The following is a 20073-nucleotide window of genomic DNA, read 5'->3' as shown; positions in this document are numbered from 1 at the left end:
GAATTGTCACTGGAGATGCCGGGGATTGAACCCGGGACCTCATACATGCGAAGCATGCGCTCTACCACTGAGCTACATCCCCATATTAAAACTAGGGAGTCTTAGGTTATTTATAGAAACACATATACCGTATCCGCTGAGTCGGCCGACGCTTGTTGTTATCCTGTACGTCAAATGAAAGGTTTGAATTTTCTGTTTGTCGTGGGGTGTCCATATGTTATTCAAGGGACAATAAATTAGGTCAAGGCCACTTTTGGAGGAAATCAGGATTTCTGAAGTCACTGAGGACTTTTGGAACAAATCCTTTAGTTCTAAAAACTACCTGTGAATTAGTGGTCTAATTCACGTGTGACCTTCATCAGTTCAGATAAACATGGCAATGAGTGGTGTCATCGATTCGAGCGCTAGCTGGAGATATGTGGGGGGAAAGCCTTACTTTAAGGCGCTCATGTAACTGTAGTATGTTTATTTCAGGTGTGGCATGTACTTATTCAAGGGCAGACGCAGTTGGAGCGAGGCATTTATTTGAGCAGAGGCCACGATTTGAGGAAATGCATTATTTCTGGAGTAAATGAGGACTTCAGGAGAAAAATACCTCTTTTTGAAACATGTGTAGTAGTCTATTTAAGGTATGGCATATATTTATTCAAGTGCAATGACTCAATTTGAGGAAATAAGATATATCAGAGGTCAGTGGGTTCTCCTGGAGCAACACAAAATGTCTTAAATTCATGTAGACAAGTGAAGGAGGCGTGTATTTGAGGTGAGGCGTTTATTGACGATTGAACCGGAAACTAGACTGTCTGAGGTTCACGTTGTCTGGTGGCCTGGTGGCCATCCTCCTCAGACCACATAACACTCCGAGATAACTGATTTAAATTGACAAACAAATCAGTTTCCCTTGATTCCTCTTCTGACTCACTCTCACTCCTTGCCTTGACGCTCCGCCCCTGTGGTTTGCCATCTTCACCTTCACCGGGTTGGCTGCCGCCGCTACTTGTACTGCAACGCTGCTCTTTTTGTCTGCAGTCCTCTTGAAAATCCTGCATTTCTTCTCCGTCCTCATTGGAATTGCGGCGGGGCCACAATGGCACTCCCAGGCGGGACTGCAGGATAGTTGCCGCCCTTCTGGCACGGTCCCGGAGCCCTCCTTCCTTGTAGATGACTCGCCGCAAGGTGTATTCTCCGTTAGTCTCCCTGTTCAACTTCTTGTAGAGGACGATGAGCAATAGGAACAGGCCGCCGAAGATGAAAAAGAGCAAGACGATAGTTGTGGTCGAGTCAGCCATACCTGAAGCAAAGATGGAAGGACAATGGGCGCACCGTCAAAATTTCTTAAAATTCGTCGGACGACATACTGAACCACCTTCGTCACGACAAATCACCCACCAAAAAAGAAAAATAACTTTAATTCAGTATCTGTGTGTGTGGGTGTCTTGGGAGAAATAAGACAACGCTGAATTGAGCTTGGAAGTTCACTTTTTATCATAGCCTAATCGTTATCTTTCGTTGTCACTTTTAGCGCACTTCTGCTCCTGAAAAGCTCAGTGCAGGAATGTGCAAAATTGTGCAAAACATGAATCCTCCACAGTGTGTGACACACTATATGCGTTTCATAGTGAGCTACCAAATGTTGGACTCTTTAAATGAAGCTACTTGAAGTTTCTCAAAAGCTCAAAAGTGCATTTCGTTGCGATTAACTTCATGCGTTATACCAGAGTACAAATGTCAACGACAACAATAGTGGCAAATCCATTCAAAATTGCACTTTTCAAGATATACTTAATTGTCATCTTGAACCTTTTTTCCTCCTGAACCGCCGTATGCGGAAATGTGCAATTTCAGCATCCTCGCTGCATGCCCTTTGTGATTTCATAGGGTACGAAACACAATATCTATCACTTACTGTAATTTCTTTACATTTCTGCAAGCCTGTATAGTTTTAAAAAATCACTTCTGCGATGGACAACAAATAATATACCGTCACTGGTAGGCTATTTTTATAAGAGCCACGCAGGCTACTCATGTGGTCCTTAAGGGCAACATGGTGCCCGTGGACACCGTGTTGGAGGCCCCTGCTCTAGACATAATGTACAGTGGCAATTTTACAGGAATTTTCCACATTTGAAAACGCATTTGGGCCCCATTTAAAATCGAGTAAATCCAACCATGAGCCTAGTGATTGTTCCGGTGTCATACGGTATGTACGTATAGAGAAAATAGGTCCGCATGCACAGGAAGTGGGTAGACAGCTTGCAGTTTTGCTGGTTTCCTGAAGCGATGGCAGGCACCTTGCATTGCATGGAACATATTTTAATAGTCAATAGTCCAACAAATAAATTATTATTTTTTTATCAGTAGCAATAAGACAACTAACAACCACATGGTACCAGTGGCGACAATACTGTTCTTAGTGAATCGGTTGAAAAAACACAATTTGAAAATTATCAATAAAACCAAAAAAAATAAAAAATCATACATATGGCAAAAAAGTACTTACTTGTGAACAAGTGGTTTGCTGGACTTGACTTGTTTCGAATATGTGAGAATGAGGGGAGGCGGAAAATGCAAGCTGATTTGAAGGAGGGATGAGGCGGAGAAATACCAAATACAGCACATAGAATATTTATAGAAAGAGGAAGAGTGTTCAGAAATACTGTAGAAGTTAATATCAAAAACTGATACGGCAGTTTGGATGATCAAGTGTTGTGATTTTGAATTAGATTTAATCAAATACATACGATGATTTAAAAAAAGGAAAAATTGTCAGAAAACAAAGTGATATCAAGAAAGTGTAATGTCATAAGAATAAGAACATTTCATTAACAAGTCGTAATGTTACAAGAATGAACTCCAACTATTAAAAGAAATGTAATTTCACGGGATTTTTTGTTTGTTAATTAGGTCATATTATTAACTTGTAATTTTGCAGCAAGTTTTACAAACAGAATGAAGACGTTTATTTTTACAACTAAGTTGTCATGTTACAAGATGCAGCTAAATTTTTTTATAATTTTTTTTTGATCACTCTTTCATTCATATTATATTGATTTTTCCGCCCTTGTTTTCTTAAAAAATATTTCAAAATGACCTGACCCCTATTCCACGCCAAAAAGACCAGAAAGCAGTTGCGTGAATACAAATGACACTTTATTCCATTTGCTACAAACACATCCAAAGTGTTGTGATCAGTGCATCAAGTTGGGAATGTACAACAGACTGCGTAACAAATCAATCAAAATCTAAATAAAAGCAAAAAAAAAAAAAAAATCTTGATCAGCCATACAAGAAAATCCACGTTCATCTGACACCAAGATCTAAAATCACAAAACTCATCAGCTAGTCTTCACAGTCGGATTTTTCTTCTTCCACAAGCCTTAAATCATAGAATGTCGTATCAGATGAGGTTACGCGCTACATGGTAAAATTGAGGTCTTGGATTTGATTACAGTTCAGCAGCGTTCAACTACTTGATTAAATAGCCCTAGAGGTTGTTCTTCTACGGGAGAGCGAAAGGCGTTCGTTCATACGTCGCCGTCCTCGATGCGAGCCAACTGCCTCTCCAACAACTCGATGCGCTGGCTCTGAGCGAGCACCACGGCACGCAGTGCCTTCATCTCCGACAGCAGCTCGTTCAGAATGTCGTCCTGCAAACAAACGCAACGTCTATTAGCGCTTTCCGATAAAACAAACCTCCTGTTTGCCGTGGTTTTAATTACTTTTTAGAGCGTGTTTGTTTTTTATTCTTTCCCCACTGCCCCGAAAATGTTTTATTGTAATTTAGTTTTTATTAGTTTTAGTATTAGCTTTAGTTGTGTGTGTGTGTGTGTGTTTTTTAAATATGTAGTATCTGTCGATTGCAGGATAAAAAAAAAGTCACTAAGTGTGGTGCAATGAAGTAAAGTGAACTATTTGGCCTTCCTTCTTTTGTAACAACATACAGCAATATCAAAATCAATACATTTACGCCCTTTTCGTTATAGTTATAATTACTTTCATTTAGTTTTGTAAACATAGGATGTAGTTTCACTTAATTTTCTTTTTATGAATTGTAGTTTTTCATTTTATTTCATTCGTACACATGTTTATTCAGTTTGAGTTATTTTGTTGGTTTGCTATAGTATAACTGGGCGGCCCGGTGGTCCAGTGGTTAGCGGGTCGACCTCTGGGGGACACCCCCACCTACTGCCCGAAGACAGCTGGGATAGGCTCCAGCACGCCCCGTGACCCTTGTGAGGATAAAGAGGATCAGAGAAAGGATGGATGGATGGACTATATAGTTAACTATAATATTCTCCATACACACATGAGGAAAAAGGGAAATTGTTGGATTAAAATGGCTACCCAGCATTTTGAGCTCAATCTTTCTTTTATTTTTTAAACTTAAGTACAACAAGAAAAGTAACAAGTTGTGACACACCTCTCGCTTTGGCCTCTCTGTGTTGCCGCCCGTTTCCCCGGTGGCAGCATGTGGTTGATCGTCCTCGGGCTCCTTGGCGACGGGGGCCGCCGCCGGTGCGGAGTCCTGCGAGGCCATCTTGGGCTTGCTTCTGAGCGTGTCACGGTGCTTGGACGGCGGCGCTGCATAGCCTCCGCTTAGGGACACCAGCAAAGGCGGCGCGTCCCTGCCGGCAATCCATTCGTCGGCCAGTAGCGCGGGCTCTAAGCCGGCCGTGTCCGGGTAAAGGTCCCCTTGGAAGAGATCAGACTGCACAAGCCAGAACAAACAAGCACAAAAGACTTGGTGTCCACACATGGATGCGGTAATTAAAAAAATAATAAATTAATGCACACATTGTCTTGACTAAACTAGTGAGCGCTATGAAGAGGCCTGTCATATTGGTCATATTATTTTTGCCGTTTTTCCCTTAAAACTGGATCAAATACTTTTATTTATTTTTATTTATATTCTTTTATCTAACGCAGTAGCAATAGATAAGTGACTTAATCGGTTCCAAAATTCTTAACTGACGACACATAGGGGTCTATTTTTGCAGACAGGCGCATATGCGCTCAGAGTAAGAAATGGTTTAGTCTGTCTGGTAATTTGGCAGACCATCCTGCACCATGCTGGCATTCCGTCGGACAAAGGTAATTTTCTTTTGCCGTATTTTCACGACCAAAGGACGCACCTAAAAGTCTTACATTTTCTCCAAAATGGACAGGGCACCTAATAATGCGGTTCGACTTGCGTATGCACCAAATTCCAAAATCTGTATATGCGGTTGTGTGACTTCGATGACGGGCCCACTTAACAGACTGATGTTGTGCCAAAATGTTGCTTGTATAGAACAAAGGCTGACGTAAATTAAGACAGCATGAGGACATTAAAGTTGTTTTCAAATCTCTGAATAATCTCGCGCCACCTTACCTCTCTGAGCTCATCCGCCCCTACACGCCTCAGGTCTGTGGACCAGACTTTATTAGAAGTACCAAGAACTAAACTGAGGCTCAGAGGGGATCGAGCCTTTTCTGTTGCTGGTCCCTCTCTCTGGAATGACCTCCCACTGAACATTCGGCAAGCCTCCTCGCTGCCCATCTTCAAAACCCTCCTCAAAACTCACTTGTATTCTTTGGCATTCGACTCAGCATGACTTAGATTTGTTCTTGGTTTTACTGTTTGGTGCTTTCTACCGCCTTTATTACCGATTTGTCTTACTGTTTATTGTGCATGTTAAATTGCTCCATGTACAGCACTTTGTATGCAGCGATGGCTGTTTGAAAGTGCTCTATAAATACTGTTGACTTGGAAAGGATAGGATTGAAAAATAATGTTAAATACTTCAGTAAAGTAGAACCGAACTGCACCGCCTTTCTAAAAACATACTCTCGAGTGTATGCATGCTACCATATTGTTTACGGTAGTATACGTTTTACCATGCCTGCGTCCAATAATACAATGCCTCTTGTGTATGCGTTAAATACAAAAATAGCACCCGTAACCATAACTGGCAATGTGCCTTTTAATTCAGTGCGTATGATGGTGAAAATAGGGTACATCCCCCTCAGCGCACCTGACAATTTGGTGACACAAAGAAGACTAGACCTTAGACCACCTAAAAGCAGGTCTAAGGTTGTGGCACAGGTGGTGTAATACGATATTTGGTAGATTTGATCGAAGTGCAGCACTCTGAGCTAGACTTGCGCTGGGCACGAAAATAAGACCAAAGTACATCTTTACTCATTTTTGCCAGCAGCATTTAGTGACCGGCAGAACGATTATGTTTTACCTTTCTTGGTACGGTCATTGAAATGGGCTCCACTTTCCTTTCATGCAATTTGTAGAACCTATGACCAAAGAGAAATCACTTTTTTGGGGTTTGTCATCATCATGATAACCAAATTCAGGCTTGCAGAATTCCTACCTGGCAATTTCACATTTGTTGACGTCCACCCCTCGTTTACTGAGGAAGCCCGCCCCTCTCTGGGGCTCCTTGCTGCTGTATAGACTCAGGAAGTGGACATAAGGAGATTCGTCTGTCACCTCAAAGTAGCGAATGGTGCAGTCTCCCTAGAAGTCAGATGACAAGCACGTTAACAGCGGACCGGCCGAATACAAACACGCGACCGTACGTCCTCACCTTGCCCAACAGGTACACCATGTTGGTATCTGGGTCATAAAAGGGGATCAGAACGCCATTGCTTGTATCCATTTCCTGCACTGCCATTGGCTCTGAGAGATCTTTCTGGAACACGAAGAATTGGGGCTTGAAATTTCAAGGGCGTGCATTCAGTAATAAGAAAACTGTTGGGCTAAGATGGAGGTCAATTGTTTTGTGATATATCATATACGGTACACTAGGCCTGGGCGATTACTGGAAAAAAAAAATGGTCTCGTTTTTCACAGATAGGAAAATCTATCCCTTTCAGTGTTGCCTATAGGTTATTTGAAAGAATGCTCTGTCAGTTTATGCTAATTTCCTGTTAGCATGTGGGGGGGTTTTACATTGACTGTAGCATTAGCACTGATGGTCTTTCTAAAATGAGGCATGTGTTGTGTTTCAATGTAGAATTTGGGGTTTATTTTGTTCTGTGTTTAGCTTTACACTCAAGTCCAACTGGGGTGTCATTAAAAGGCTTACAACATGCTCAGGTACTCCAGAATCACATACACATCACACGCTTGCTGTGCAAGCAACACAGTGCATTCGGTGTGCTTTCACAACGTGGGGACTTGCAAACACACCCCACCCTTCAGCACATTTTCTTTTATTATAATATCGTTATGACCACGAGAAGCCAAAATGGAAATCACAATTATATTTAAATTAATTGTCTGGCACTAATATACATTGTAGAGTATATACTTTGACAGGTATCAGAACAATGGCTGCTTTAGCTTAACATTTCTGGCAAGGAGGTGACAAATTAAAAAAAATAAAATAAAATCATAAAAAGTTGCGACTTGATTTGAAAGTCTTATACACACTTGGGAGGGAAATCTGTGATTTTGTTATATTTCTTCTTTGCATGTGACTGAAGACAAGTAGGCTTGTGCTTGTACCGTATCCCATAGCGCCACTTGTCTGTCACTCATCCGGCTGAAGCCTGTGGTCAAGATCTTGCCGTCGGAGAGGAACACGGCTCGCATGGGTCTGGTTCCGTCATGGACTTTTTCTCTCACCTGGAAGTAAACGCGGCCGTCAGTTTCATGTCAGAATTGAAGGCTCTCAGATGAGCTTTGCGGGCTACCTTGAGGACAACGCCCCTCCGCGGGTCAATGATGCGCAGCGCCTTGTCCTTGCACACGGTACAGATGGCATTTCCGTTCTTGTTCCAGCTAACACTGTAGATCAGGTCCAGGTGGGCGTCGGCCAGTTGGTACAGCAGTTCCCCCGTGCCGACGTTCCACACCACAATCACATTGTCGCAGCCTCGGGGAGAAGCACACGTGGCTTTGTCAACTCAAAGCCTGGTTTCAGCCATGATAGCAAATGTCCTCAACAGCGGCCTTCATTTACTCAGCTAGAGAAATAACCGGCTGTTTGTTAGCTCATTTTTGCATGGTCTCACGGTATCTGCAAACCTACTCAGAAATTAATTAAACAAAATTTAAAGGACGTGTCTATTAGGGCGACCAAGCCATGTATGAACTCATAGACTGTCGGGGGCCTTTTTGCACGGTCTCACGTTGCCTGTTATGAGAATCTTCACAGGGTGTTTTTGTTACCTGCAGTTAAGAGGATGTTGAATGCAGTCGGGTGCCAGGCCAAGATGCCCACCCTTTTACTGTGCCCCTCCAAAGTGACCACGGCTTCGGTCATTGGTGCCGTCAAGCCCCCGTCGGGGATCTGCCAAACCTGCACAGACCAGAAGCGACAACCATGTGGCAGCGCAGCAGCCAAAGACAAATTACAAGAAGAACGTGGATGAGGTCGACGGACCTTTACGGTGCAGTCCTCCGAAGCGCTCGCTATGATGTTGTCGTCATGAGGAGACCACTGAATATCTAACACTGGCGCGACGTGGCCACAAACCGTCGGGCATGACTGGTCGATCCTGCCGCTCTGTTTGCAGGGACAGTGCTGTCAAAGAACGCCGTAAAATCCGTAAATGTGCAGGAGGCGTGCGGAAACCTTGCCGATGGGGACCACGAGGAAAGCCCCGCCGCCTCCCGCTTCGATGATGACGGCCATGAACTTGGGGTTGACGGCGCTCAGCGGGCCGTCCCACGTCACCCGCGACACTCGCACGTCGTCCAGGCAGTGCTCGGCTTTCCATGCCTGCGCGAAGACATGGCGGAACTTGCTCTGCCGCACCACACCTCGCCGGAAAGACATTTTGCCTGTCAAGAATAGAAGCTTCCTGGTCTCAAGGTTTGCTTTATATAGTGTCCGATGATGTTTATTTACTTGGCTGCAAAGAAGAGCCAAAATCAGGAATTTATCAGCGCACAGCCTGTGTCAAACTTATTTTTACCACGGGCCACGTTAGTTTCTCTCAGAGGGCTGTTATGACTGTGAAACCATACAAATGTTTAACTGTCATTATACACAACAAATGGATATGTTTTCAAATCAGAAGTAAAAAAATGCACAGTAGTTGTTCAAGTTATGGTGAACGGGTTTGTTAAGAAAAAATGCTGCAAATATCAGCAGATTTGTATTTATTAAATATGAAAGATTGAAATTTAGGGAGATTTTAGCCAGAATCATAGAAGTCGAAGCAAAAGATTTGCTTTCTCGGGCCACATAAAATGATCTTGCGAGCCGGATCTGCCCCCCATGCCTAAACTTGGTACCTGTGCTCTAGGGAGAATTTTAGCAGGGTCTGACAGTATTTATTGTGAAATCATATTTCCGCTTATAGTGGCTACTGACCAGCTGTGTTTACTTCACAACAAACATGACAAGCAATACAAACAGCCTCCAATAGACTATTTTATATAGTCTCACTGTATGTGACGTATACTGCATTGGGCGTTGCAAATCCTGGTAATTATGGCATACACATTTACGTTTATTTTTCATTGTTTTAAATGTCCACTAGTGTTACGTGCAATGGAAGTGGGTGCGGGGCAGTTGTTTGTCTGGTAACTCTGCACCCCCGTTGAAATAATAACAGTAATGCTCACTGCTAGGAAGGACAAAAGGTCCACAGAGGTACTGCTCTCCTCCTATTTAAACAGGGCCCACAGTATGTACCGGGCCTGTGCAACAGCGCTTTTGTTTCTCCTGTTCTGGTGCAAGGAATAACGGGGTTCCCCATTCCAATTGTCTGCTGGGCGAAAACAAGTGCGCATGCGTATAATAAAACGCAGTCATAAAAACCGAATAATGTTGTACTTCATTGCCTACCTGGCTTCTATTCGGCGATTTAGCAGGAAACCGCGAAACAAGAAAGAGCAGGCCAATAATCCAACCGTAACTTAATCCACTGACGAGTCCCGAAGTGGTGTTCACGACCTACAAAACACGAAACACTGGCATGCATTTTCCCAAAAATCTTGCCAGTTCTTGGGAGCGGCAATTACGCATGTTCGCTGACATGATAGAGAACCTCGCCGTTGTGCTGTGACTGGAAAACGGCTCGGCTAGAGACTGAGGAGTAGGATTACGATGATAATGATGATGATGATGATGATGATGATGATCCGGAATGCGCATCGAACAAGAGGCAGGCACGAGCTATAGTGGCGAGGCCAACTAGCTTAAGTCAGGTGACTCGCTCAAGCCAATCACATTTGTGCCACAGACGGCAAGCTCTTCAACACGATCATAATTGCACGTTTAATGTACGATATTAAATCTAATTAAAATAACAATTAAGACATATGTATATATGAGGAGCTCTTGTAACATTTGGTGCTTGTGCAAATGTGTTTTGTAGCCTCTATGGTACATACTGATCCATTTTATGGGTTTGAAATCTTGCCATACTGTTTTCATTTAAACTACATGTCCCACAAAGCACCTCAAAGTATATTTTGCGCGACGAAGACGTGAAGCCGCTGGAGGTCGGTGATTATACGTTATATACAATACAATTTGATATAGCGTATTTCACAACAGCTGCAAATGTAACAAAGCATTTTACATCTAACATAAGATAACAATAGTACAACAACAAAAGAAAGTGAAAACAGTAAATTAAAACACAAAATTAAAGATAATATGCAAATATATGATAACTAACCCTAAAATACACAATTATTCCTTCATACGAGCTCCAGTTTGGAGGCGAGCAGCAGCATTTTGGATAACTGGAGACGCTTGAGGGAGGACTGCCTGACTCCAAAATAAATGCATTACAGTTCAGCTATCCAGTCGAGGTGTAACGAAGGAATGGATAACTGTGTCTCAGTGCTGCGGAGTAAGGAAGGCATTTACCTTAGCCAGCTGCTCAAGATGAAAGAAGCTGGATTTAATAACAGCATTGATTTGCCGGTCCGATTTTAAAAATCGATTTATTTCGGTGATTATCCATTGTTACATAATTGAATAGTTCGAAATAAAAATATATTACTTATTTGTATATGCATCTATAATATTTGTAACAGTGATACTAGCAATCCAAGACTCTATATGTAATGCAAATAAAATAGAATTTAAAAAAAATCACGACACAGGGTTGTCAGCGCAGGATGTAGTTAACGTCAATGACGTAAATTGCCCCAATTATATAAACATGGTACAAACGCAATCTAGTTGCACACACTGTATGCTGATATTTAGCTTAAAATCATTGTCACCAACAGGTGGCTCCGTGGCGCAATGGACAGCGCATTGGACTTCTAGATATGTAATGTAGTAATTCAAAGGTTGTGGGTTCGAGTCCCACCGGAGTCGCTCTTTTAGCCATACTTGGTTATACGTCAGCATTTATTTCACTGATCTGTTGAGGGCATGTATCGATTTTCTTCTCTGGCCGAAGTAGAAAAAACATTGGTCAAAAAAAGTCCACGTCGATACTTTACATGCGACTGTGCGCATGCTCTGCGGAGTTGTTTCTACACGGAGCGCAATTATAGTGGCACCGGGTGGACCCACCTAGCACTATAGGCTAGTTAGAAGTAGCTAGCTAGTGTTGTACGCATCTGTGCAACTGACATTCTTCACGCGCTTAGTAAGAAATGTTTCATCCACTTGAAGGCGGCATTTTAATCTATAGCCACGCCAGCTGCCTCTTTTTGGACCCTTTTCGCCGCGTTTTGTCCCCCATTGTCGACGTTAGCTTGCTGGTCAGTTAGCCTCCGTGAGCTAAGAAGCCATCTTTACTTGCTACTGGTCTAGGTGTCAACATTAGCAGTGACTTCATTGGATACTCGCTTGCCTGAGCTGTCAACTAAGGGACAAGTCAAGGTAAACATGTCGTTTTTTTGTGTTTTTGTTGCACAGCAGAACATGGACGGGACAATAAATTGTTTTATTTGTACTGCAACTAGTTGAACTTTGACCTGTCAGGCCACACAAACGTGAGACTCATTACACCGGAGTGTTTGAAACTCTTTATTTCCCCCCCTTCCCTGCCCTCCTGGTGTCTGTGCCTTTTAGGTTCTGTGCATCGGTGTCTGGGTTCTGGGGATTGTGATGTCCGAGCCCAAGACAGCCACTCCAATCCCAGCTGGAGACACATACAAGGGATGGGTGTTCAAGTGGACTAATTACATCAAGGGTTATCAGAGGCGCTGGTTCGTCTTGAGTAATGGCTTGTTGTCCTACTACAGGTATGACATTGCTAAATAACAAAGCAGAAGCCAGCAGTTTAATTTGTATTTGAATGAGAAGTGCAACAATGAATCACCTAGCCTTGATGTAATTGATCAGCAAATTAACGACTGTTTGGATAAGCGATGATTCATTCACATTGTCAAAATCCTCTGAAAGCCAGGCTTCCAGCAGTACATATTCTCCAATGCCTGTAGTTAAGTAATGCATACCATTTTTCTTTGAGTTTTTTTCTAACTCTGACAATTGCAAACATCTGCTTTTGCTTCCGAAAACAATGATCAACACTTTCGCAAATTTTGTCATGCGTGTTCCTGACCAAACCAGTAACTGAATCATAATCGCTTTGTGTGTGCATGTGTGTGTAATAATGTCCTATTTTTTAATAAATCCGTTGGTTGCAGCCCCATCTTTTGTTGATTTGTTGTAGAATGATCTCATGTGCTCAATTTATTTTATTTTAATTGTGATTTATATATGTCCTATATTATATTTGTAACTTAAATGACTACATTTTGAACATATATCTTATTTTGCTAATACATTAATGTTAAAACTTTAAAAAAATGTCTGAACATTTTTTGTGATATTTTCGATATTTATAGTTTGTCATCCTATTATTTTTGTAATGTATGATGTTGATGATTTTTTTAAATCCCTGTTGACTTTCATAACACAGGTGACGCATATTATTCTTTTTTGATTGTAGGAGTATTATTTGTCATAATCCACCTATCCATTATGTGAACTGCTTTATTCTCACGAGGGTTTCGGGTGTGCTGGAGCCTATCCCAGCTGACTTTGGGCATAAGGCGGGGTACAACTTGAACTAGTTGTATTTTATTAAATTCATAAATCTTTCATGACTTTGAAGGCCACATAGTTATTTACAATTTAATATTATTTAATATTATTTACAATTTTAATATTCTATTATGTGCCATTTTCAAAACACATGATCTTTTTCGGTCATTTTTTTTTCCCTCTGGAATTTTCAGGACCCAGGCGGAAATGGGCCACACTTGCCGTGGCACTATCAACCTGGCGACGGCGACCATCACCGTGGACGACGCGTGCAACTTTGTCATCTCTAACGGCGGCGCGCAAACTTATCACCTGAAGGCCAGTTGTGAAGTCGAGCGACAGCGCTGGATCACCGCATTGGAGCTGGCTAAGGCCAAAGCGGCACGCCTTCAGACTGAGTCGGGTAAAACAAACAAAGCAGCAAAAACACTTGAGATAATGCAAAAGCTTCTCAGTTGTCAACGGTCAGGGACGAGGAAATGGAATTGATATTTTTCTTGCTCTCTTTGTGAACAGATGACTCGGGTGACGACTTCTCTCAGTTGCCCCCGACTGCACCTTCTGGACAAGGTGGCGGTGGCGGCTCGCAAAATTCCGAGGTCCAGTCGGCACTGCGGACACTGGGCAGCAAGGTGGAGGATCTGAGCACGTGCAACGATCTCATCTCCAAACACGGATCAGCTCTCCAGAGGTCAGTCCATCTTTATCGATACAATCCATATAGCCTTTCTTTCTTCATCTTCAGTTGGCAGTTCAACATGGAAAAAAAAAATTAAAAAGTGACTGTTTTTTAAAAAAAAATTATTCAACATAAAAAGGACAGATTTGTCAACATTCAATTGAGGCTTGCCACTCCCATTTCAAATTGAAGATGAAAAACAAGTCATTTAACCTAACTTGGGAAAATCAGCTGACGTAATGCTAACATACGAAGCAATCACATGCTAACAAAACTAACCTTTACCGTATGTTGAGATACCCCCTCCCCCACCCCACCCCCTGTTTTTTTTTGTCAGATTGATAAACTAGTGATTGGTCATTTAAGGATTTAAAACAAAATGTTGACTGCCAATGAAAACAGTGACAAGGTATGATACACGACTCCTCAACTGTGGCACAGGTCTTTGTCGGAGTTGGACAATTTGCGTCTGACGGGAGAGGCGGGAGATAAAATTCGTCAGGTGACAGAGAGGGCGACGCTGTTCCGCATCACCTCCAACGCTATGATCAATGTCAGTTCACCCTTGATTTTCTTTTGCTGGTCCATTGCAAAAACAAAAAACGTATTATTCTCCGCTTGCTGCCATCACATTAAGTTAAATTTTGCAAGATTTCTGTTGCAATCATGACGTATTAGATTCACAATGTTGCTCCTACTATATGGTGTTTTTCTTGTCATTTTTAGTTATGTAAAAGTCGTAGGAGTGCATTCTTGTGTTACGAAGACTTTACTTTTATGTGACCTATTAAAAAAATTCTCTGTGACTTTAGTAATATTTTAACTTTTTTTCTTGTAATTACAACACAATTCTGATAATAGTCCGATGATATTGTTCAAACATTTTCAACAGCTTTTCCCATAGCATGACTTTTTATTGTGTATAATCAAGACGTAATATTTGAAACTGACAAGTTCCTTTGGCATCATGGCACTTTTGTTCCGGTGGAACTTTGAAGGCATGCCGAGACTTCCTGGCACTGGCGCAGGCGCACAGCAAGCGTTGGCAGAAGGCGCTGCAGGCGGAGCGGGAGCAGCGGGTGCGACTGGAGGAGACTCTGGAGCAGCTGGCGAAGCAACACAACCACCTGGAGCGAGCTTTCCGCGGTGCTGCTGCGCAGGCCAACGCCACCGCTGACAATAAGAGTAAATAGGCGCGCCGGCCCGTGGCTTCAAGAATCACTACTAAATTCCCATCATATCATTTTTTATCTTTATTAATTTATTATTATTATTTTTTTAAAGGAAATTATGATTTTACTGACATAGTTTGTAGTACATTTCTCTTGCTGTTTCCACTTTATTTTTGTAAGAGTAGCGTACTTTGTCTTAGTAAACAAAAAATTAGCACTTCATTTTGATGATACCATTTATCCCTGAAATTTGACATTTTTTTTTTTTGCAGCACCACAACAAATTCCAATTGTATCTTTCTATTACGATTTCCTGGATAGGCGCCGTTGCAGCAGCGAAAGGCGAGGCCAGCGATGAGGATGACGACAATGAGTTCTTTGACGCTGTGGAAGAAGCCCCAGAGTTCATCACTGTTCCTGCGGACCCTCGCTTCCACAAGTCAGTACATCCCTGTGTGTGGGTGTGGGTGTGTGTGGTTGCTGTTCATATTAACGTGAAAATGTTCATCTTGTGTTCCAGAAGGTCAAGCAGTAATGCCAGCGGTTTCAATAGTGAAATGTGTTCGGATGATCAGTCAGTAAGTGACTTTTTTTTAATTGCGGCGCTTCAACTAACGGAGTCCGACCAGAGTCGCACAGTTTGATCGTTATTCTCATAACATGACACATTTTTACTCAGACTTAATTCTGCGTAGTGTAGATATGTTCTCATTTAAAATGGCAACTTTATTAGGTTCTTATTGTCGTTATTCCTTTTATAAAATTTCCTGGCATAAAATGAGGACTTTATACCCATTAATTTCATCTCATGAAATGGTGGCATTATTCTCAGAGTTTTTCTTATTATTCTGACCTTGTGAAATATTACTAGTTTTATCTTTGTAAAATGACACATTTTTACTCCTAATTGACTTATTTGTAATAGAATAACTTTTTTTACCTTGCAAAAATACAACTTTGTCCTCTCAACTGCAATTGTTAATGTTAGCAGGTTTTTATTGACGCATACTACATTACATTCTTCTCGTGTAAAATTACACATTTATTCATATCACATGACAAGTTTCCCCTTTCTCTTTTTCAAATTATTACAACTTTTTATTCTAAAATTATTTTACTTCGGTTACTATGTCTAGGTATTAATTTGTGTTGTCTTTTTTTTTTCTCTCTTGAAGAAGTCATCGAGTGGCTTCTTTATTCTTGAGCTTTTTATGACGACACTTAGTCTCCGGCTGTAAAGAGTGTTATTTTTATGAAGTGACTATTTGATTCCTGCTAAAATGTTTTCTGCCTTGTCAGCTGAACGAGGAGCCCCTGGCCATGAACCAGGAGTCACCCTCGCAGGAGTTGTTGCCGCTGAAGAAGCGGCGCACGCGCATCCCGGACAAGCCCAACTACTCGCTCAACTTGTGGAGCATCATGAAAAACTGCATCGGCAAAGAGCTCTCCAAGATTCCCATGCCTGTGAGTGGCCAGGATCTCAATCTGCTGTATATCTTTCTCCACGTGTATGTTACTGCAAAGATTTCTGTATTTTTCTCATGCAGCCGTGATGTCTTTTGATCCTATAGGTGAACTTCAACGAGCCCATTTCCATGCTGCAGCGTCTGTCCGAGGACCTGGAGTACCACGAGCTGCTGGACAAGGCGGCCAAGTGCCACAGCTCGCTGGAGCAGATGTGCTACGTGGCTGCCTTCTCTGTGTCATCCTACTCCACCACCGTCCACCGCACGAGCAAGCCCTTCAACCCGCTGCTGGGCGAGACGTACGAGCTGGACCGGCGGCGGGAGAGCGGCTACCGCTCCATATGTGAGCAGGTGGGTCTGCCGAGGCGACTGTTCAAGTTACCGGTACTCTAATGGTGCGGTTTGGTAACAAGAAAATGCTTATAAAATCTCTCATATTTATTAGATTTGAGAATTTTATATTTTGGTCAACATTTTAGGAAGCATCATGGAAGTTCACGTGTTTGATTTGCTTTTGCGGGCCACATAAAATGATGCAGCCGGCCAGATCTGGACCCCGGGGTCTTCAGTTTGCCACCTGTGCTTAAGAGTTTTCACCGGCACTAATACTCTCGGCGCTTGTGGCTCCCGCCAGGTCAGTCATCACCCGCCGGCCGCGGCTCATCACGCCATCTCCGATCGCGGCTGGACTCTTAGGCAGGAAATCACCGTCGCCAGCAAATTCCGTGGCAAATATCTTTCCATCATGCCGTTGGGTAAGAGCGCTTGACAACACGAAGCAAAGCGGCGCCTCCTTTCTGGCGTGTTCATAACCATCACCGTGCCGCTTCGCATTTCAACAGGGACCATTCACGCCATTTTTGACAAGGGCAGCAATCACTACACGTGGAAGAAAGTCACCACCACAGTGCACAATATCATCGTTGGGAAACTCTGGATCGACCAGGTGAGATTCCAAAGCATCCATTTCTCCCAAATGTTTAAGCTGAGAAAATCACAACAGACATTCAAGTGTCTCGTTGAAACACAGACGCCTGTCCGGCGGAATTATTGCGATATTGAATTTGTCTTTTTCTGTGTTTGTTCCTGATTTTTAAAGTTAAAATTTTTAACTAAGGGGACTTATTCAAAGGAGCTAAATTTTTTTCCACGTTTTATTGTTTATGCATTTCTGGCTAGCGGTGATAGTTACAACTGTCCTCTCTCATCTTAGTCGGGAGAGATCGATGTGGTGAACCACACAACAGGAGACCGCTGCCATTTGAAATTTGCGCCTTACAGTTACTTTTCCAGAGATGTGGCCAGAAAGGTGAGAATTACATTTTTTGTTTTTGTCATCGTCGTGGTGTTCTTTTGTTCCTTTGGTGGCATCTGCTCACGATGACTGGGCTCTGCCATCGTACCCCTCAGGTGACCGGTGTGGTCATGGATAAGGACGGCAAAGCCCACTACGTGCTGTCGGGAACCTGGGACGAGAAGATGGAGTTCTCCCGCGTGATGCAAAGCAGCCGCGGCGGGGAGAACGGCTCCGAGGGCAAACAGAAGACCGTCTACCAAACCCTGAAAGCCAGAGAGGTGTGGCGGAAGAACCCTCTGCCGTAAGTCTGTGGGAAGATCAGCGGAATCACGGCATACATTAGAGAAAAGGCAAATGAGGAATTTGGTGAACATTCCTTGCTTTCTGAAGCCCATATACAGGTAGACGTGAAGAAAGGCATGTATTTCCCGTGCGGCGTTTATTCAAGTGCACCCACCACTAACGCTCTGTTAGAGTGCAAGCTTCTCTTTGAGGACATCTGGATACCTCACTCAAGTAACCCGGACGATTTGTCATCTCCGCTGGTCCACAGTGAACGCGCCGAGACCATGTACTACTTCACTACCTTGGCGCTCACTCTAAACGAGCCCGAGGAGCCCGTGGCGCCCACGGACAGCCGGCGCCGGCCCGACCAGCGGCTCATGGAGGACGGTCACTGGGACGAGGCCAACAGTGAGAAGCAGCGGCTGGAGGAGAAGCAGCGCATCGCCCGGCGCGAGCGCGAGAGGGAGGCTCTCAGCCAGCGCGCCTCCGGCCACCCCGATGAAGGTTGGGCCCCCGTTCCTTCTAAAAATACCCTTTACTTCCTCTCCAATCGGGATAGGGCACTCTTTCCATCATTTCTGATTATTTTTGGCCAATTTCAGGCTTTTGTTTAGAGATGAGCCGTCCAATTGCTACTGAATTTGAAGGGCACGCACACCAGATCGGTCATCGCTCGTCACCCTCTTACCTGCTTTTTTTTTCTGCCAAGTTGTGCCCCATTTTCATTGCGAACCCTTTTACAATATGGCGCATGGCAGTAAAATCCTGGGGGGGACTAAAGGGGATTAGTAAAGTAAGGGGTTAAAAAAAATCCATGTTGCAATTCTCTTTTTCAAAAGCTGTCGATGAGGATTCTCGAAACGATCCATCAATGAAAAGCAAGTATTCCTTCCTTCTCCTGCCTCCTTCACACGCAGTCGCCTCCGTCCCATCTGGGGTTTCCGCTCCTTCACTCACGCAGATTTTTCTTTCTCCCCAGGCGCACCTCATGATCACTACAAGGCACTTTGGTTCGAACGCTGCCAGGACCGAATCACTGGTGAGCAGGTCCACATCTATAAGGGCGGCTACTGGGAAGCTAAAGAGCGCGGCCACTGGGAGGGCTGCCCAGACATATTTTGACCCCCGACTTCACCCGGTTAAAGAAACAGAAGCAGGAAAAAAAAAAAAAGAAGAAGCTCCCCCGTAGGTTCTCTGTTCTAAGAGACCTCCAGGACGGTGGTAGGCCCTCAAGCTTGTCGTGAGTAGTGCTTCCTTACACATCCATCTCTCAAATTTGTGCGATCAATCGGTGGCCTTTATGAAGACAATTTATTTCTGGTTTCTCTGATGATTTGTGTCTTAACGTCACGTCGCTTACTGTGCGACTATGTGTGTTTGGGTGGTTGGGTGTGTGTGTGTGGAGTGTGCTGTGAGACAGGGTGTTATCTTGTTCAACTGTGATAGAATAGTCTCTCCTCCTCGCCTTTGACAACCTGTGCTCACTTGTCAGAAAAATGTGTGAGTGAACTGGATGCTCAGGTTTTAATATGGTTGGAAGTAAAAGAAGGCCGAAGTGATTATTTTTTTTTTTAAGGAGAAATACTTGTTTTATGGTGTGAAGAATAGATACATTTAAAGTAAATGCAGTGCTGATTTTAAAAAAATGCATATGCAAGCACATGGTGACACCAAAAAAAGTGTTTCGTCTTTTTTTTTCCTTGTCGTTTGTAAGTGTACTTAATCAAGACAAAGAATCAAAAAAAACTGATTTTATAAATGTATAGTAATGTCTGGAAAACAGTGAGGCATTTTTCTGTTGTTTCATGTCACCAAAAAGGGAGATTTCACGCTCGGCTGAAACATAACAACATTGTTTGCGATTTTGTATTCAGGACGAGGAAATCTTGAATAAATGCTGTCATGTCAAACAAATAGCTTTTGATTACTTTTATTATGTTATGCATGCTATGTGGAAAAATGTTTCACCATTCCACATGTACCCCGTTCAAAGCACGTAGCAAAATGTCACATCCATTTACTGTTTTCCCGCCTTGCTATTGAAATGATGCGTCTTTATGTGAAACGAGATCATAAGTCTTGTCTCTCTGTGTAAACCTTGCGTGTTTACACAGAGAGACCAGAAACAAAAAAAATCATCCCAGACGGTTTTGATGACAAGGTAGATGACAATGGACGGAAATGTGATTTTTGGGGATTTGTT

At 43.0% G+C, this 20073-nt stretch overlaps 2 protein-coding genes and 2 non-coding genes across 5 annotated transcripts; 2 read left to right on the top strand and 2 right to left on the bottom strand.

The window, feature by feature from the left end:
• Nucleotides 1-10: 10 nt before the first annotated feature.
• trnaa-cgc (transfer RNA alanine (anticodon CGC)) lies at nucleotides 11-82 on the bottom strand. Its single transcript has one exon. It is a non-coding gene; the product is annotated as a tRNA-Ala (tRNA).
• Nucleotides 83-3128: 3046 nt separating this feature from the next.
• On the bottom strand, nucleotides 3129-8780 carry coro1b (coronin, actin binding protein, 1B). Its single transcript, XM_086104703.1, has 10 exons — nucleotides 8577-8780; nucleotides 8385-8507; nucleotides 8171-8300; nucleotides 7693-7874; nucleotides 7505-7624; nucleotides 6582-6686; nucleotides 6366-6511; nucleotides 6231-6288; nucleotides 4421-4708; nucleotides 3129-3647 (listed from the first exon to the last, which is right to left on the bottom strand). The coding sequence occupies exons 1-10, from the start codon at nucleotides 8778-8780 to the stop codon at nucleotides 3525-3527; spliced, it is 1479 nt and encodes a 492-aa protein (XP_085960829.1). The 3' UTR covers nucleotides 3129-3524.
• A 2419-nt stretch (nucleotides 8781-11199) lies between these two features.
• trnar-ucu (transfer RNA arginine (anticodon UCU)) lies at nucleotides 11200-11288 on the top strand. Its single transcript is given in 2 exon segments — nucleotides 11200-11236; nucleotides 11253-11288. It is a non-coding gene; the product is annotated as a tRNA-Arg (tRNA).
• Nucleotides 11289-11477: 189 nt separating this feature from the next.
• LOC147209095 (oxysterol-binding protein 1-like) lies at nucleotides 11478-19784 on the top strand. 2 transcript variants are annotated; one of them, XM_086104701.1, is made up of 17 exons: nucleotides 11478-11801; nucleotides 11994-12166; nucleotides 13166-13374; nucleotides 13488-13662; nucleotides 14092-14203; nucleotides 14649-14835; nucleotides 15144-15261; nucleotides 15343-15400; nucleotides 16122-16286; nucleotides 16394-16639; nucleotides 16923-17043; nucleotides 17131-17234; nucleotides 17502-17597; nucleotides 17699-17886; nucleotides 18139-18374; nucleotides 18710-18748; nucleotides 18850-19784. In XM_086104701.1, the coding sequence occupies exons 2-17, from the start codon at nucleotides 12030-12032 to the stop codon at nucleotides 18990-18992; spliced, it is 2334 nt and encodes a 777-aa protein (XP_085960827.1). In that variant the 5' UTR covers nucleotides 11478-11801; nucleotides 11994-12029; the 3' UTR covers nucleotides 18993-19784. The 2 variants fall into 2 exon arrangements, with proteins under 2 accessions (XP_085960827.1, XP_085960828.1); XM_086104702.1 differs by lacking the exon at nucleotides 18710-18748.
• The last annotated feature ends 289 nt before the right edge of the window (nucleotides 19785-20073 follow it).

Source organism: Hippocampus guttulatus, chromosome 2 (assembly GCF_054856545.1).
Source record: "Hippocampus guttulatus isolate MCC_2025c chromosome 2, RoL_Hgut_1.0, whole genome shotgun sequence".
Lineage (NCBI taxonomy): Eukaryota > Metazoa > Chordata > Actinopteri > Syngnathiformes > Syngnathidae > Hippocampus > Hippocampus guttulatus.
The sequence above is the reverse complement of the archived record's forward strand: the minus strand, read 5'-3'. Positions and strand labels throughout refer to the sequence as shown.

Excerpts from the sequence above, each read along its gene's own strand:
- coro1b (XM_086104703.1), bottom strand. The coding sequence starts at position 8,780 with ATGTCTTTCCGGCGAGGTGTGGTGCGGCAGAGCAAGTTCCGCCATGTC. Across the intron at positions 6,687-7,504 it reads AAGTGGCGCTATGGGATACG|AAAGATCTCTCAGAGCCAAT; the intron begins GTACAAGCACAA and ends TTCGTGTTCCAG. Across the intron at positions 6,289-6,365 it reads AACAAATGTGAAATTGCCAG|GTTCTACAAATTGCATGAAA; the intron begins GTAGGAATTCTG and ends CTTTGGTCATAG.
- LOC147209095 (XM_086104701.1), top strand. The coding sequence starts at position 12,030 with ATGTCCGAGCCCAAGACAGCCACTCCAATCCCAGCTGGAGACACATAC. Across the intron at positions 15,262-15,342 it reads GCGGACCCTCGCTTCCACAA|AAGGTCAAGCAGTAATGCCA; the intron begins GTCAGTACATCC and ends CTTGTGTTCCAG. Across the intron at positions 17,598-17,698 it reads CCAGAGATGTGGCCAGAAAG|GTGACCGGTGTGGTCATGGA; the intron begins GTGAGAATTACA and ends CGTACCCCTCAG.